Source organism: Poecilia reticulata, chromosome 8, assembly GCF_904066995.2.
Source record: "Poecilia reticulata chromosome 8, P_reticulata-male-v2, whole genome shotgun sequence".
NCBI lineage: Eukaryota > Metazoa > Chordata > Actinopteri > Cyprinodontiformes > Poeciliidae > Poecilia > Poecilia reticulata.
In genome coordinates, this window is record NC_088837.1 from 10,417,540 (window position 1) to 10,434,209 (window position 16,670).

The 16,670-nt window shown below is 39.2% G+C and overlaps 2 protein-coding genes across 4 annotated transcripts; both read right to left on the minus strand.

Annotated features, from left to right (window-relative positions):
• Window positions 1-770: 770 nt before the first annotated feature.
• Window positions 771-8,248, minus strand: LOC103469113 (uncharacterized). 2 transcript variants are annotated; one of them, XM_081609851.1, is made up of 12 exons: window positions 7,945-8,248; window positions 7,416-7,527; window positions 6,689-6,782; window positions 6,484-6,538; window positions 4,427-4,567; window positions 3,173-3,333; window positions 2,826-2,924; window positions 2,593-2,738; window positions 2,106-2,277; window positions 1,905-2,017; window positions 1,499-1,583; window positions 771-1,421 (listed from the first exon to the last, which is right to left on the minus strand). In XM_081609851.1, exons 1-12 carry the CDS (start codon window positions 8,060-8,062, stop codon window positions 1,362-1,364), a joined length of 1,356 nt encoding a protein of 451 aa, XP_081465977.1. In that variant the 5' UTR covers window positions 8,063-8,248; the 3' UTR covers window positions 771-1,361. The 2 variants fall into 2 exon arrangements, with proteins under 2 accessions (XP_081465977.1, XP_081465978.1); XM_081609852.1 differs by lacking the exon at window positions 7,945-8,248 and adding an exon at window positions 7,689-7,843.
• A 667-nt stretch (window positions 8,249-8,915) lies between these two features.
• On the minus strand, window positions 8,916-16,528 carry nudt9 (nudix (nucleoside diphosphate linked moiety X)-type motif 9). Of its 2 annotated transcripts, none has more exons than XM_008416623.3 (8): window positions 15,603-16,528; window positions 15,200-15,442; window positions 14,374-14,463; window positions 14,009-14,095; window positions 12,758-12,869; window positions 11,417-11,563; window positions 11,016-11,100; window positions 8,916-10,932 (listed from the first exon to the last, which is right to left on the minus strand). In XM_008416623.3, exons 1-8 carry the CDS (start codon window positions 15,698-15,700, stop codon window positions 10,787-10,789), a joined length of 1,008 nt encoding a protein of 335 aa, XP_008414845.1. In that variant the 5' UTR covers window positions 15,701-16,528; the 3' UTR covers window positions 8,916-10,786. The 2 variants fall into 2 exon arrangements, with proteins under 2 accessions (XP_008414845.1, XP_008414844.1); XM_008416622.3 differs by having other exon boundaries at window positions 15,200-15,478.
• Between the last annotated feature and the right edge of the window lie 142 nt (window positions 16,529-16,670).

Genomic DNA, 16,670 nt, shown 5'->3' on the forward strand with positions numbered 1-16,670 from the left:
CAGTCCACTCTCTGTACCTTTTGCAGAATATCAGTCTGTCCCTGATGTTTTTCCTGGAGAGAAGTGGCTTCTTTGCTGCCCTCCTTGAGACCAGGCCTTGCTCCAAGAGTCTCTGCCTCACAGTGCGTGCAGATGCACTCACACCTGCCTGCTGCCGTTCCTGAGCATGCTCTGCACTGTGGTAGCCCGATCCCGCAGCTGAAACACTTTTAAGAGACGGTCCTGGCGCTTGCTGATCTTTCTTGGGCACCCTGGAGCCTTTTTGGCAACAATGGTTCACAGAAGAGAAACAATGATGCCAAGCACCAGCCTCTTTTCAAAGTGTCCAGTGGTGTCATTCTTACTTAATCATGACAGATTGATCTCCAGGCCTGTCCTCAACACCCACACCTGTGTTAATGGAGCAATCACTGAAACGATGCTAGCTGGTCCTTTTAAGGCAGGGCTGCAATGAAGTTGAAATGTGTTTTGGGGGATAAAGTTCATTTTCTAGGCAAATATTGACTTTGCAATTAATTGCTGTTAAGCTGATCACTCTTTATAACGTTCTGGAGTATATGCAAATTGCCATTATAGAAACTGAAGCAGTAGACTTTGTAAAAATTAACATTTGAATCCTTCTCTAAACTTTTGGCCATGACTGTATGTGGTCTTTAATATTTCTGGTCTCCTTTATTAAATCATTAAACAGTGTAACCCAACTTAAGTACAGAATAAATAATGATAAAAGCCCTTAAGGTGGTGCGTATGAATACACATTTTCTCCCAGATCCTTCTTGATTGAACCGTTTATTTAGTTATTTAAATCACGACAAGGTGGAGAGTAAATTAAAAAGTTGAAATGCAATCCTATGCAATTTCATGACTGCTGGCAAACAATCAGAACTGCAGAAGTTTTAATTGATTATTCTACTTACTAAACCACATATATTTTTAGGGATTATACAAATGTGTGACATCTTGATGAAAAAATATTGTATAAAATTCTGGGTAACACCCTCAAAGTTGAAAATGTTTACAAAGAGACTCAATTCAGTGCTATATGTTGTTATAAATAGCTTCAACGTCTTTATGTTACAGAGTGGTCTACACCTAAATTACCTGGAAAGAGACAGAGGCACAGGACTCAGAAAGGAAATGCTCAGAAGAAATAAGATCAGTAACAAGTTCATGTCATGTACAGGTAGAATAGTGTCACAGTTCATGTAAAAGGCTGTACCCAAGTCAAAGCACCAGATCATGGAGGGGTTTTTCGTTGAATGCCACGTATATTTGGAATAAAAAGAAAGACACATATTTGAGCTGGTGTGGAATCTTGGCAAGTTGGTCCCAAGTCATTGCGAGGAACTTTTTTTTTCTCTTTACAAGTCCATGTCATGATCACTAACACTCTGGCGCAGATATTCCTCGTAGAGATTTTTCTAGAGGGAGAAAACAAAACGTTAAAACCCAAACCCATCATTCCTCGCCATGACCAGGTCAGAGTGGATCAAGATACCTTTTTGGTCTTTACCACCTCCTGAATGTATTCGAGCTTCTCCTGAAGCTGCCGTTTCTGTTTGCCTGACAGAGTCGGCCGAGTTCTGCAGACAGTCAAGAAAAAAAGTCCCCAATAGTTCACTTCCTTCCACTTTAAATTTAAATACTTCTTTGTATTGGTTTATCACATAAAATAAAAATTTAAAAAATCTGTTGTTTGATTTGATGTTTTTTCAATTTGGCTCCTATTTGAATGTTTTTTTTATTTTACAATAACCAAACTTAGCACAAAAGGTTATACAAGCAAGAAGAAAAAAAAACATACTTGCATATTTCTTGGGGAAAAGAAGAAAGAACAAACACTCGACAGTGACCGAGTTATATTTGATCAAACTGAAGGCACAGATGGTTCTGATGCCTCCTACCTGAGGGCAAAGCGAGCAACAATGAGCAGGAGGAAGGAGAGAAAGACCAGTCCACCGCCGGAATAAAGCTGCTGTTCCCCAGACAAGGAGTCAAATATTTTCGCTACTGGAGTCTGCGCAACACAAAGAAGCCACAAGTTTTAGCCACGCTTTTAAAAAACGGCAACAAAGCGGTTGATTCTGCACCTGATGGACGCTCACCAGATACAGCGAGAGAGTCTCTCTGCCCTGTTGGCCCAGAGCCATGTCCAGTAGCTCTTTGGACAACATCCCCAGCAACAGTAAGGCCAGCAGAGCCAGTGGGATGCAGAAACCCAACAGGGACAGGAAGCAGCTCTGGCAGCGAGCGCGTCTGTTCTGCAAACTGTTCTGCCTGTGGATCAAATGATCAGGGTTACACTCTGAAAGCATCACTGATCCAGGGAGCACTTGAAATATTTCCACAAATGTTCACCGATTTCCAAACTCAAATTTCCAAGGTCTTTCCAGACATCCGAGTTAAAAACGATCTCTACATTTGTTGCATGACTATTAAGTTTATTCATGATTTCAAAAAGACAAATTCCATGCTATTGTTGAACTATCAAAAATATGATAGAAACCTGGTACTCAAAAATAAATAAAAGGTAATGAGACAAGTGGGGAAAAAAAAAGATCATAGAAATAAGTTGTGAAGTGTGTTTTTTACCTGTCACTGATGAGTTTATCCGTGATGGCCTCGCAGATGAGCTCACAGTCCTTCTCCAGGGAGTTGAGGGTGTTCTGGACTGTCTGGTTGATGGTTTTCTCGATGGCACGACAGACCTCCTCAATCTGGTTCACACAGCGACTGGGCTGGAAACAGAGGCAGAGAAGTGATGAATAAAAACAAGTAATGATTGATTTTACATGCACATGTTTAACGTCAGAAATCTGACCTACCTTGTTGGGATTGGGAATGTAAATGGTGGGCATGTCAAACCCACATTTGTTGAGTCCTGGTCTTTTGCAGAGCTCCTGAACAATCTGCATCATTACTCTCTAACATAATTACAAAAACAAGTATTAATTAGTCAATCTGGAAGTGGTTTCCACCAAATACCACTTTACAGTCATCCACACTTTCAGCCTAAACTGTTTGTTAAAAAATGGTGGACAACACATTTGTTTCTACATGTGTGGGCCACCATTTTGAAAAAGAAAAATGTGAAAAAGTGTAGTACATATGAATATTTTCCCCTCCAGACCAATGCAGAAGAGCACCTGGACAGAGCTGCAGCTGAGTTTACCTGTCTGTCTGACTCTCCACCAGCTTCATCTGCCTTGCTCAGGTAAAAGTGTAGCCGGTCGCCATGTTTTTCATTCAGGGACTCCACAATGTTGAGGGTGCGCTTGCACAGAGCCTGACCCATGGGGTCAAAGAAAACCAGCATAAGGTCACAAAGTTCCCCTGAAAGTAACAATAATAAAATACATTATTTTCCATAGAAGACAGAATCATCTAGCAAAAAAAGGGTCATAAATATATGATCAAGAGTAAATAAAACAATTACATATTAGAGTACATCATTATATTGCTTAGTCACTGAGAAACAGAAGTCGGTTCTTTGTAAGAGCTGGAGTAGAAAACTGGAGGTTCATCTTTTTCTTTGAGGCAATAAATGGTTTTGTTTACAAAAGAAGAGAGCAAAGCTTCAGAAGAACCTGTTCTACTCATATTGAGCTGAACATGTGAAGTAAATTCAGTAATTCAGTATTTCATAGTAAATAAAATGAAGGCATATCTGAAAAAGAAACGTGAAAACCCTTACATATTTTTACCTTTCATTTCTAAAGCATTAGCTGAAATGTTTGAAAAATCCTCTTTTTAATAGACCAATAATTAATGCTATCCATAACAATTCTTATAAAAATACCATAACATAATACTGTAAGTAAGTTTGACTTTTTAAAATTTAACACCATGAAGGAAGCTTACATATTTAATCCACGACTTTCTGCTTTCCATAAATATATCTCACAAACACAACTGACTCTTAAGGTTACTACTAAAAATGGGAAAGACAAGAAAAAATGGGGTTCAAGTAGGCTAAACTTTTTTAAAATCCTCATAAGTCAGGAGTAGACTATAAGAAAAAAAATTATGGTACACAAAACAAATGAAAAGTAGAAAAGAAAGAAGGATAATAGGAATGAATGAAAGCCTTTAAAAATGGAAAAGTGTTGATGTTCCTCCAGTCATTTCTCATTGCTACTATTAAAATGTTTTCTTTCACACCTGCACATTTATTTGTAATTTCACTTTTTCTGTAATATTGCTTAAATGTGTTTGCTAAGAACAATGTGCACATTTGGGAAACAGCGCTTACATTTGTTTAGAGAATAAATTGTCGATTTCTGCTGAGATTTAAACAACTGAATAGGGGAGAGAACCGCTTATGATGCAACACCAGGAAGTGGAACAATCCATCAGGCTGGAAGAAGGGCACTTGACCATGGAGATCTAAGTTCAAATGATTGGAAGCATTTTTGTGTGAACCCACCCAGCCAGAGGATCACCTCGTCCACGTCAAAGGGATATTTCATATCTCCATCCACCAAGCCTGGAGAATCCACAAACGTCACCAGGCTGAACCGCTTCTGTCGCGATGTGCAGATCTCTGTGCTCAGGTACTCTGAAACACCTTGAGGAGAATTTAAAAGGTCGGATAACCATTTGAAAAATAGCATAGTATTTATATATATATATATATATACAGTGGTGGAGAAAGTACTCAAAAAATGTACTTAAGTAAAAGTACAAATACACAGACAAAAATGTACTTAAGAAAAAATCAAAGTACCACATTAACATTTTACTTAAGTAAAAGTAAAAAAGTACTGGCTTTTAAAAATACTTAAGTATTAAAAGTAAAAGTACTTGCTGAATGCATTACCTAATCACTAATATCATTAAGTGAACCAATCGTATTTAATTTTAATACATCAGTAATGTGCTATTTTAATGAACAATGCCACAGATAAAGCATGTTTTTATTGAGTTTACTCTGTAACATAGTTTAGACTTAGATATGTGATTCTATGCATCATAATTTCAGGGATGGAAACATCTCGTCTTCTGTCCTAACATAACATGAACTTCACTTTTTTTGCCACACATTTATTTAGAAAGAAATCCAACAGGCAGAGGAGGACATGGAACCAAAGAGCCACGTAGCAGAGTTGTAGTCTAGACCACTGAACCCAAGACCAAATCAAAACCAGCACCCCGCGCTACATGACAATAAAATTAAGTGCACCTATCAAAACTGCTTCTCAAATTGATCTGAAAGATCCACTTTCCCATCAAAACACCTAGATATTAAATACTTAGAGTTGAAATAAATTTAACCAGTGACAATTCAAACTCTTCTTCATTCTGTTTTGCTTTCATCTCTGTGCCACAATACACAGAGGTCTCCTGCCATCCCTATAAAAATAACACCCTGGGCGGTTGCCCATATTGCCAATGTCAGAAATTGCACCATTAAACATAGCAATTAACAACGCTCAACTATGAACACTGTCCAAGGCCCAATAAGCAAGAAGTAACCAAGAAGGAGGAGCACCGTGACTGTTCTCATCCTCCCTCCTGCTGCAACGTCTGCCACCATGACAGGTGACGAAAACAAAGAGCAATGATCATGCTCTGCGTTCTTACGTTCTTGTTTTATTTATTCACCAATTAAATATAAAAATATTTTCATGAAATAAAATAGCTACTGAAGTGTACGCAGAGCATTACAAGAACAAAGAACGGCTCTCAGTGAGGCTTCAGCACTATAGGACTTAGTCAAGATCCGTCCAGAAGAATCGGATCGTCCATGAATGTCATATTACTTTATTGCACTTTGGTCACAGCGTTGTCCCATATATGCGACACCTCAGTCAACACCTCCACACAGTAATTCAGCGCATGAGTGACAACTTTTTTTCATGGCAGATGCAACGTGTCTCTGTACAGCTAGCTTTGCTAGCATCACGTCCACAGATCTTACCTTTCTTTAAGCTTTCCTTCCAAGTGACGCTAAAAGTTGGACGAAGTCCCACCGTCTGTGAAAGCGAAGCGCTGCTGATTTTACATGTCGCCATATCTTATGATTTATGCAGCGCTATTATATTACATACATTAGACAGACATCTTCTCCCGCTCAGAGGAAACCACTGCGCATGTCTGGAGCTCCACGTGCGAGTAAAGGTGGAGCCGATGGGTGACAACAGACACTAAGTCACATTATTGCTTGGATTTTACGGCGCCACCTTAAATCCCTGAACTTCACATTTTAACGGAAAAAAAGCGCAATGCGACTTGGATGTAACGAGTAATGCGACTCTTTTGTAGAAATGTAGTGAAGTAGAAAGTACAGATACTTACTGTAAAATGTAGTGGAGTAAAAGTAGAAAGTACCCATTATTAAATCTACTTAAGTACAGTAACGAAGTACTTGTACTTCGTTACTTCCCACCACTATATATATATATATATATATATAACATTTAAGCAACTTCTCGAGACAAGCAGCCAGCGCATTTTTTGGTGGCGATGAATCAAAAAGCTCACCTCTGAACTCTTCCAGAGGCTTGAAATGTGGATATAGATGAAGGGTTGCATTTCCCTAAAGATGGAAACAAAACCACATTTTTGTCACTGTTCCTGCATTAATCTACTAATAACGACAGGAGGGTAGAAAAAAGAATGTGCGTGTTAATGCCTTGACCAACAACATTTCTGTTCCACAGAGATAATCTGCTGATGTTGCGCTCACCGTGAGGGACTCTCTTTTGCGACCGCTTGTAACAAAGCTGAAGCCCTGCGTCTCAATAGCCACCCCAGTGCGCTGGATGTGCTCCTCCACATACCTGGGAACAGCAAATGCATGCGAGTGAAAATATGGGGCAACTTAAAATGGATCACAGGAGACGAAGCCTGTTGAACTATTCCACACTTTGTCACATTACAACAACAAACTTCAGGGTATTTAATCAAGATCTAACGTTAAAATCCTAAACCAATTTCTCCACATCACACAGATTCCTAATAAACTTTGATTGGGCCAACATAATGCATGAAAAATGTTTGATTTCGTATTTCGTTTCTTCTTGTACGCAGCGCATAACTATAGATGTCTATGACTCCTGGTGTTTTTCTTTTAAAATGTAGCACACATGTTGTAAAGTAACCCTTGACTTGTCTACTTTGTTCTTTTGACTTAACGATGATGTTTGTTCACCAGTTTTATCTTGCAAACATTTTGAATAACACACAGGTGGTGTCTATTCACTTCACTCAGGTGATTTCAGGAAGCCTTTGGTTGAGCTGGATTTCATTTAGTGGCATCAGAGTAAAAGCAGGCTAAATACAAAGGCAGGTCACACTTTTAAGATTTTTCTATATAAAACCTTCAAAATTATGTTACCCTTTGTGTTAAACATACTCAATTCTAGTAAAATACATTGACGTTTGTAGAGGTCAAAGTGGACACCCATATTTACCAGTTGATGAAAGAGCTTTTGCCTGCTGAGTGGTTGCCCATCAGCATCACCGTGATTTTTTTCCTGGGTGGAAGGAGCTTCACACCAACAGATTCAGCCACTGGAATTAACCCTGTAGAAAATACAAAACACAGGCAAAACTACTATTAGGGTTTGTTTTATAGCTGGTTCTACTATGAAAAAATAAAGTTAAAATAAAGAAGTGATAATGTCTTCCCGTCCACCTGGCTAAGATTGAACCCTAAGGGATAAAACAAAAGCTGTTACACTTGCATTAAACAACGTAGTTGTCCAACAAATTATTTTATGCAGGTTAAAAACAGAGGTGGCTAACTTGATTAGCATCAACCTCTCCAAGTGCAACGTCAGCCAAAATCACAAAATCCTTATTAGCAAGTAGCTAACACCTAGCTCCAACAGAAATACTCCAGCGCGTTACCGGGGTAACAACAAACTTTATCTCAAACACTGTAATTAAAAAAAGAGCAGCTGCATTACGAACAGGTATTAATCAAGTGATGTAACCCACCGCTGTCCGCCTCCGTGTACAGCTGATGAATATTCCGCAAGATGCGCTCATCACAGGACACTCCGCCAGCCATGGAGTCCGCGTTAGCCGCACTTCGGCCTTTGACTTTTCCCGACATAACTGCACAGTGATAAGGTCAAAGAGTTGCAAAGGACCGCTAGAGCTTTTACAAGTCCAGAACTATGAGAGAACAGCCTGCTCTACGATTTGAATCAACCCGGTCCGCTGAAAACCGGTGATGAGACGTTTCTCAGCCACGTCGTCAGCTTTGGGCGTCGTTTGTCTCAAAGATCTATGGGAAATGTAGTTTCCCTCTTAGCTGACTCACAACACCCCTTCCCACAACTGCTAACTTCAATCTCTCTACAGTATGTTAATGTGAAGTTTTTTAAACAAATAAATAAATCAAATTATGATTTAAATAACTGTTCTAATCAAAGATGTTCTAATCATTTTGTTTATTTTCCTTTTAATTGTGTCTAAATATTTTGTAAAATGAAAAAAATACAGTCCTGACAAATGTTATACAGTTTGAACTTTTTCACATTTTTCATGCCACAAACACAAACTTTAAGATATATCTTTGGCATTTATGGGTTGGACAAACCAACACGATATCTACATATCCCTAATTTTAGCTATTATGGATGAGTGGCAAGAAGCAAGTCAATGTCACAAGAATGTCAGAAGAGGTCTTATTTACAGTTTACCCACCTAGGAAGCACATAAAGAAAGGCACTTTGGCCAGATGAGACCGAACCTTTTGGCCTACAAACAAAACTATGTGTGGCAGAGAACATACACTGCGCAACATGCTGGACATGAGCATCCCTACGATGAAACATGGTGGTGACAGCATCATGCTGTGGGGCTACTGACACATGGAAGCTGGCAAGACTTGTAAAAATACTGAATAAAACATTAAAATATTTTTAAGTCTGACTACAATCATCACATTTAACACATTAATATCAAGGATCAGAGGTTTTATTTTGCACAATCTTGTATCACCAATACAAACAAAGCATTGCATTTAGAAGCACAACTTGTGACTGTCCCAGCGCTCTTGGGTGCCCTCTATTGGTTCTGAGCAGTAAGCAGCTGCTCGGTTTGTTTAGTCTCAGGGCCAGCACTGCCAATAGAGTAAACCTCCAATTATAATTGGACATTAAACATTAAAGTGTATAATGCAGCCCTGACCAGAATCAGATGAAAGATTAGTCACAGTCTCCCTTCCTTCAACAGTTAATGCTATTAGTGCTTGAGTGGTTTATAGATAAAAATCTTCTGTCTCTCTCTCTCTCTCTCAGTCTGCAAGAAGTGAAAAAGCATCTAAACAAGTGTGGGGGGGAAAAAAGCCTCCTTCTCCGGTCAAACAGCAGACTTTGTTCACTTATTTAAGCAGAGCTATGACCTGAACATCACTTGAATATTGAACAACAGTCAAATGTTTGGGATGTGGGTAAAAAAAAAAAAAAAAAAGGCGTATTGTATTTGTGCCGCCCACTAGGACTGGCTCTTATTTAATTAGTGATTTCTTGTAAGAGGCTCCAGCTGAAGCCCCATTGCTTCTGCTCCACCTGGTAGTGACTCTCACACCGAACCTCTGTTTGAAGCTGCAGCACCTAACCTAAAAAAAATTTTTTTACACGTATTAAAACATGAGACAGATAATATCTGAAAAAATTACCGACCTCCTCCCTGTTTTGCATAATTACTTCGCTCAGTCAGAAACAGCCTCTCAGAGCTAGCAGTAATCAGCTAGCCACCATGCTATCAGGAAGTTTTCATTCAGTAACTCTGGATTGTTTATTGTAATGGAACCTGTATTTGCCTTTGAATGTTAAGTTTTATACTTGAATTTTTTGGCAATGTTGAGAGGTCTTATTTGGACTTTTTGCATTATTTAGCCTCTTCAGAGCCTTCATATGTTTTCAGTCTGTTAAAGATAGTATTATCAATATCAGTACAATTTGCACAATGCCCGTTTTGTTTTTTTCTTGGAAAAAGTTATTAAAAACAAGTTTTTGTCTAAATTAAGGTGAATTCATTGTTCCTTTTTCCACATAATGTAACCGGTAGTGCTTATGATTTAAAAAATAATAATTATGTGATCGGTATCGGTGATCGGTATCGGTGATCGGAATCGGCAGGAAAAAACCTGATCGGCACATCTCTAGTCTAAACATGAAATAAGCCAGTTCCAGTAGCAGGAATGCGTTCTTTGTACAAAAACATAAAATCATTTTCAGATGCAATTATAGGTAATTTTAGAGGTAGTATTGAAGATCTTGAAGAGTTTTTAGGGTCTAAATGTTTGATAGTTATGTGAGACAGTTTGAAACCCTGCAGAAATGCACACCACACTTGTCAGATTTTTGTTTATTTAAATACTAAACCATGCTTCCTTTCCTTTGCCCTTTACAGTGACGTGGAAGAGCTCAAATGGTGACTATACCTACATAAGGCGCAAAGCAGAATTTTTGGGGGGAATTCAATAAATATGGCAACATAAAAAGTCACACTTTAAACCCTCCGTGGAGCCGTTTGATCAAATGAATCAAAAAAAGCATTCAAATCTCTGACCATGGCTTTATCATAGATGTACATAAACCTCATAGTTACAATACTTCTTTTTTCTTTTTGTTTGTTTGTTTTTCTTTTTTTTGCTTTGTCATGCCACCTGATTAAACTCACTTTGTGTTTCCTGTTATTAGTTCAGAATATCATTAAATAATTAGTGGAAACGCTCCCATTAGGGGTCGTGCGTGCTGAATGGACGAGAGCTCTTCAGGCTCTGCTTTGCCTCATCGTAACGTCAGAGCAGCCTTTTGTCTCCTGATTACCAGTGGGCCTGCCGCTCTCTGGCAACCAGCTCCAAGAAGTGGGAGTGGCTTGCGTAGAGGCCGAAGGACGAGTCCACGTCCACCCACTGGACATGTCCTGCGTCATCGCCAGCCTGCAGAGGCAGCTCGCTCACACTGTCGCCTGTCGATCACAGGAATATTTAGAGGACATGTGTGCAGCTGTAGTGAAGGTAGGGTTTCAGGAAAAACGCAAAAGAAAGTTACCCGCTTCATCGTGAAAGTTGACGGCGACCGTCTCCATCCAGGCGTTGTCGGTGTTTCTTGGATCATCAACATATCCTTTGTAGACCTGGAAGGAGATAGGTTTATCCAATATTGTTTGAGTACTTCCTCATATCCGTTTTTGGTAACTGGATCTCTCACACATATTCAGAGCCCTTGAACTTTTTCACATTTTATGTTAAACCCACAATTTCCAATGGATTGTATGTCACAGTCAAAAACAAAGCAGAATGGTTTTTAAAAAAATTTTTTTTTACAAACTGACCTAGTTCTGGACTAGCTCTTGCTATTCTGCGATCTAAACCATTCTATTGCAGGTTTTCTTCTGTTTTCTTAGCTAAAATGTGATGAAAAACCGTCACATTTACTCACAAGTTACTCACCTGAAACCCTGTAGACCCGAACAGTTTTTGGATGCGTTTGTGGATGTCTTCCCTCTCCGACTGCTTAACTGAAAGCGAGTTCAGGGCTTCCTCCGAGAACTCCCGCTGCAGCGTGAGGGAAACCTGTTCACCTGGATCCACCATCCCCTGTCAAAACCAGGATGTGCAGACCAAGATATATTTTCAGAATGAAAAAGCAAAAGGATAAAAAAAAAATGGCTTCAAAGCTTAATTTTCCTAACTTTAGCCAGAGAATAAACAAGCACGAGTCGGGGTGCCATAAAAATGTGAACGTTGGTCAGCATGATTGGTCATTTGTCACAGTTGGAGGTAAATTAGTGATGCGTGATGCCACGGCTTTTCTAATGAAGGAAACGGATCAGATGCACATCTTTTATTTATTGTTTTTTTTTTCAGAACACCGATTCTAATCCTGTGGGCTGGATTCGAAACTTTTCAAGGAAAAAGGAAACGGAGAGTGAAAGTTTTTGTCCAAGACGCTCTGTTCCTCCGCTGGCTCTCCGCGAGGATGAGTCACTTTAAAGTATGCAGATGACTCAGTCGTTATTAGCCTGCCTAACGATGAAGAAACGGGCCACGGCTTAGTGGCCCGCTTCGTTAGGTGGTGTGATGAGTCCTACTTACAGATTAAGATCTCAAAAACTAAGGATATGATCACTGATTTTCAGAAAACACATTCAGGCACAGGAAACGACTGTTATAAAGGACCAGGCTGTGGAATCTGTTGACGCCTACAAATATCTGGTCACAGTTATTGACAGCAAACTAAGGCAAACTGTGAGGCTGTATATAAGAAAGGGAACTCAGGAAACTGTCTTCATTCCACCTTGACAAAACCTTGTTGGTTCTATTTTTAATCGAGCCTTTATTGGATTGGTTCCATCTTTCCGCTCTGTGTCCTGGTTTGGTATTTTAACTCTTAAAAAGAAGAACTGCCTGAACCAAATAGAAAAACGGTCCAGTAAGTAGAAGGGATGAGATGCAGCTAAACCCGGAATCATTGTACTTCAGGCAGGTGAGGAGGTTATCCACACCCATCTTAAAAGAGATCCGTCTTATTTTGAATCATGTTCTATTTATATTTATTGTGTGTCGATGTAAAGTTTTCTGTCTGGCAAGAAAGCCGACTCACCTCACTGTAACCAAATCTGTCTAATAGCAAAGTTGATTGATTGGGGATCTTGGATACTCTAAATTCCTTTAGAGTATCCAAAAGGATACTCTAAATTCCTTTATGCAAAGACGAATTGGTTTATTTTGTGTCTTTCTCCACAGCTTCCCTGAAAATGTCATGAAAAAAGGACTAAGAAAATAGCGTACCCCTGGAATGGCCCACTCCCCACAGTCTCTCCTCTTGATGGCCACAAACTGCAGGATGGGCTTTTTGGAGGCCGAGTGATGAATCTTTGCTCCGCTGGCATCAACCTTCCATCTGCCACACAGAGTAAAGCTTCAGGTCATCAGAGAGTTAAAAGAATAAAAATCATCTATAGAGACGGTCAGAAGTTTACATGCTAAAAAATAATTCCTGACGCATGTTCCTGACGAGGAACATGCGTTTAGTAATGATTTTGAGCTTTTAAGTCGGCACTTGAATCTTTTGTTCAGGTCGGACTAATAATACAACACACGATTGAAAAATAGAAACTGGCCCCACAGATTTTCTAAATGGTTTTAGTCAAGATGTTTAATGCTTTATCCATGTTAAATGAAGTTTTAATGTGTGTTTGGCATCATTTTCTCATATAAATACCAGATATGTCCAAGTTTTAACCATCCAGTTGTTGATTTGATGTAAACCTCAAAAACATTTGGAGGTCTTCATTATCCTAGAAACTTTGTATACAATGCACCAGTGCCAGTGAGAGCAAAATGAACCCTCAGCAAAATGCTGCCATCACCATGCCTGAAAGGTAGATACAGTGTGCTTAGGTTTAAAAGCCTCACTTTGACTCATAAACATTCTTCTTATATGTGTGTTTGTCCATGTCAACAGCTGCAAATTTTCAGGTGTCCATTTTGGAGCTGAGGATTATTCCTGGCAGCTCCTGGGTTGCTCTTTAACATTATAACTAAATCGGCTTTCGACCAAAGTGGACAGTTTTTGATCGAACAGTTGGAACTGGATTCAATCTGGTCTTCCGACTGACACCAAACACACATCACAAAGGGTTTTGGGAAAGACAAAGCAGACTCACATTAAGCACTCTTAATGGGCCTGACCTCAACCGTCACAAATGCTTAAGCCAGGTCTACGTCCGGAAACCAACCAATTTAAATTATTTCCACCATTTCCGAAACAAATGGCATTTAAAGATACAACCGGCATTAGGGCAGAAGCTAGCTGAAGGTAAAAAAAAGACATGTGGGGCTCTGTGCAACTAGCTAAAAATAATAATCTTTTAGATCTAAATTAATATGGCTTTCATTTAAAAGATGGCTGGATGGAAACGTCTGATCAAGACTTGTTTCCTTTTACAGAAATGAGTTTAATTAGTTGATAGTGAGACTTCTCTGTTTTAGAAACAAAACAATAATCAAAATGCTAATTTATACCTAAATAGACGTTACCTTGTGACAACAGGGTCAGCTGCATGATTGGGTCCCCATCGTCCAAGCAAACCTTGTCCAGTCAAACCAGTGCGTCCACGAGGGTTTCTAGATCAGAAACAATCAGTATTGGAAACTGGGATTTCTTCAGTAAAGATCACAAAGTTGATTAGCTGACCTCCACTTAGGAACAAGCACCTACAGATCGTCCTCACCTAAATGTCACCGTGCATTAACATTAAAGAGTCTGGCGTTTACTTTTTTGTTGGTTTTTTTGTTTTGTTTTTTTTCAGTTTTGCACACACACTCTTGTCAATCCAAGTTCTGCACACACACTCTTTTTAATCCAATTTCAGGGAATTGTTGCAAATTACTGTTGAACTTACAATGGCTTCCCATTTTCCACTTCGTATTTTCCCTCAAAGCTCGACCTGTCCACAGCACCATCAACAGCATTGAACTTTGGAGAGAAGGAACTGCAGGACAAGCAAATGATACACAGAAATGATATGAAAATCTTGGAAAAACTATTCACACACCAAACTTTTTCACCTTTTCTCACATAACAGCTAATAATTGAAATGCATTTGGTGTTTATGTGACAGACAAAGTAGCTTGTGACTGGGAGGCAAAAAATAAACATAATTTTTTTTAAATATAAAGTAAAACTGACACTTTTATTCAGTTCAAGCAACTGTATAGTCATGCGTAAGAAATGCCAAGGTCCAGATGGAAATGCAGTTGAGAATCTGCGCTAAGAGAATCAGCATTCACAGACACAAGTGATCTAATCTGACTGAGCCTGAGCTATTTTAGAAAGAAGACAAAACATCCGTATCTGCAGATGCATCCCTGACAGAAACACGCATTTGAAACATTTGCAGCTTTAATTGCAAAAAAAAAAGATTAATTGATTAATTTATAGGGGGAACTGAATTCAAATGAATGGCCTACTTTTTACTTTCATATTTTCAAAAAAAGAAAAGTTGAAAACCATGTACAGATTTGCTTCCACTTCAAAATTATGCACTACTTTGTTCTGATCCATTGCATAATTTATCACAGTTAACATGCTGTGGACCTTGTGGCTCTTATGTGACAAACAGGGAGTACTTTTTCAAGTATAAGAAAGCAAATAAGTGAAATGTACACTGTGTAATCAAATCAAATTATCCAGATGTTAGATTTATTTAAACAGCAGGCGTTGCTCACCCAATATCGGGATCAGCCCAGACTGGCTTCTTTAAAACAACTGGAGCAGTGTGGTTGACTGGGCTGTACTCGGGCCATTTCTGATTCCAGTCCACCTTGTCGTCAGGTACAGCGAAGCGCTTGATGGTGGACTCTGGATACTGTGGACATCTGGCTTTTACATGAGGACCTGCTGGGGAGGGCATGGTCCCGATACTGCTGGTGTAATAGTCCCCACAAATAGGTTTAATATGTTTACTGGTTCTGTAAAGATGATGGGATGAGCAAAGAACCGCAGGTCTGAAGAGGGCAACAAAAAAGCCACAGATCACACAACTACTTTAAGTTCTGGTTTATTGGCTGCATGTAGATAACTACTTAGTTTCTATTTAGTTTGAAACCGACAACATAAAGCTGCTCATACCTTGCTCCAGAGGTGGAGGCGGTCAACGGGAGTCCAAACAGAGTTATCGCCAAACGAATAGCACTTGTCCAGTATCGTCTCGAAGGTGAGAAAAGCATTCCTTGAACGTTATGAGTAAATCATCTACACAACCCACCCAATGCCGTGAACAGGAAGTGCACTCCTTTGCGTGATGACGTAGGCAAGGGCCTGTAGCTGGACGCATCTTTACAAAAACACAAGTTGTTTCGCATTGTTTGTCGGGAAAACTAGAGCTCTACAATAAAAATAGTTTTTTATATCATTGAAAGTGTTTAGCATTATGACATATTTTACTATAGCCTACATAAGAAAAATGAAATGTCATCTGATATGGAATAAAATTATTCCATCAGTTATGGTTTCTGGACCAGCAAAGGAGACCCAGACCATCACTTTGCTACCACCATGTTTTATGTGGTTGGCAGTAGAAAAGGTAAAGTTATACGTGTCCCAAAGCGTCCTTTAAGAATATTAACTTTGGTTACCTACCTTACAGCACCTAATACAAAGTGATTTCTATTCAAATAACTGATTTCTGAAAAACAAAATTAAAACAGAGTCCACTTTTGTTTGTTTCTAACGTAACAAAATTACTTAAAATAAAAAATGAAATGAATTAAACGTAGTTATTTGGTGCTTTTCAACCAGTTGAATTTCTGTAGTTATTTGTTTTTCTGCGTTTCTCACCCTTATAATGCAACACTGTAAAAGGAACAATATACTAAAGGATTAAAGTAATTTGTAAGGGCTTGTTATATAATAAAAACCCTGTATAGGTTAGGTTTTTTTTAAGTCAAATGTTCCCTTTCCAATATGGCGGATGCACCGACGTATTGCTTCTACAGCTAAAGTGGCGCCTACTCGCCTACACACCTACTGCTGGCTGGTGGCTGTCCCTCTAACGCGCTTGTTCTGCTTTGCTGCTTTGTTTAGTTGTAAGACTGATCTTGCCCCGCCCAAACAATGCAGCCCTGTAAACATATCCAGCGCACCTGTACGATGCCGTAGTTTTGCACGCGCATTTACGCTTAGTGCTGAGAACTAACC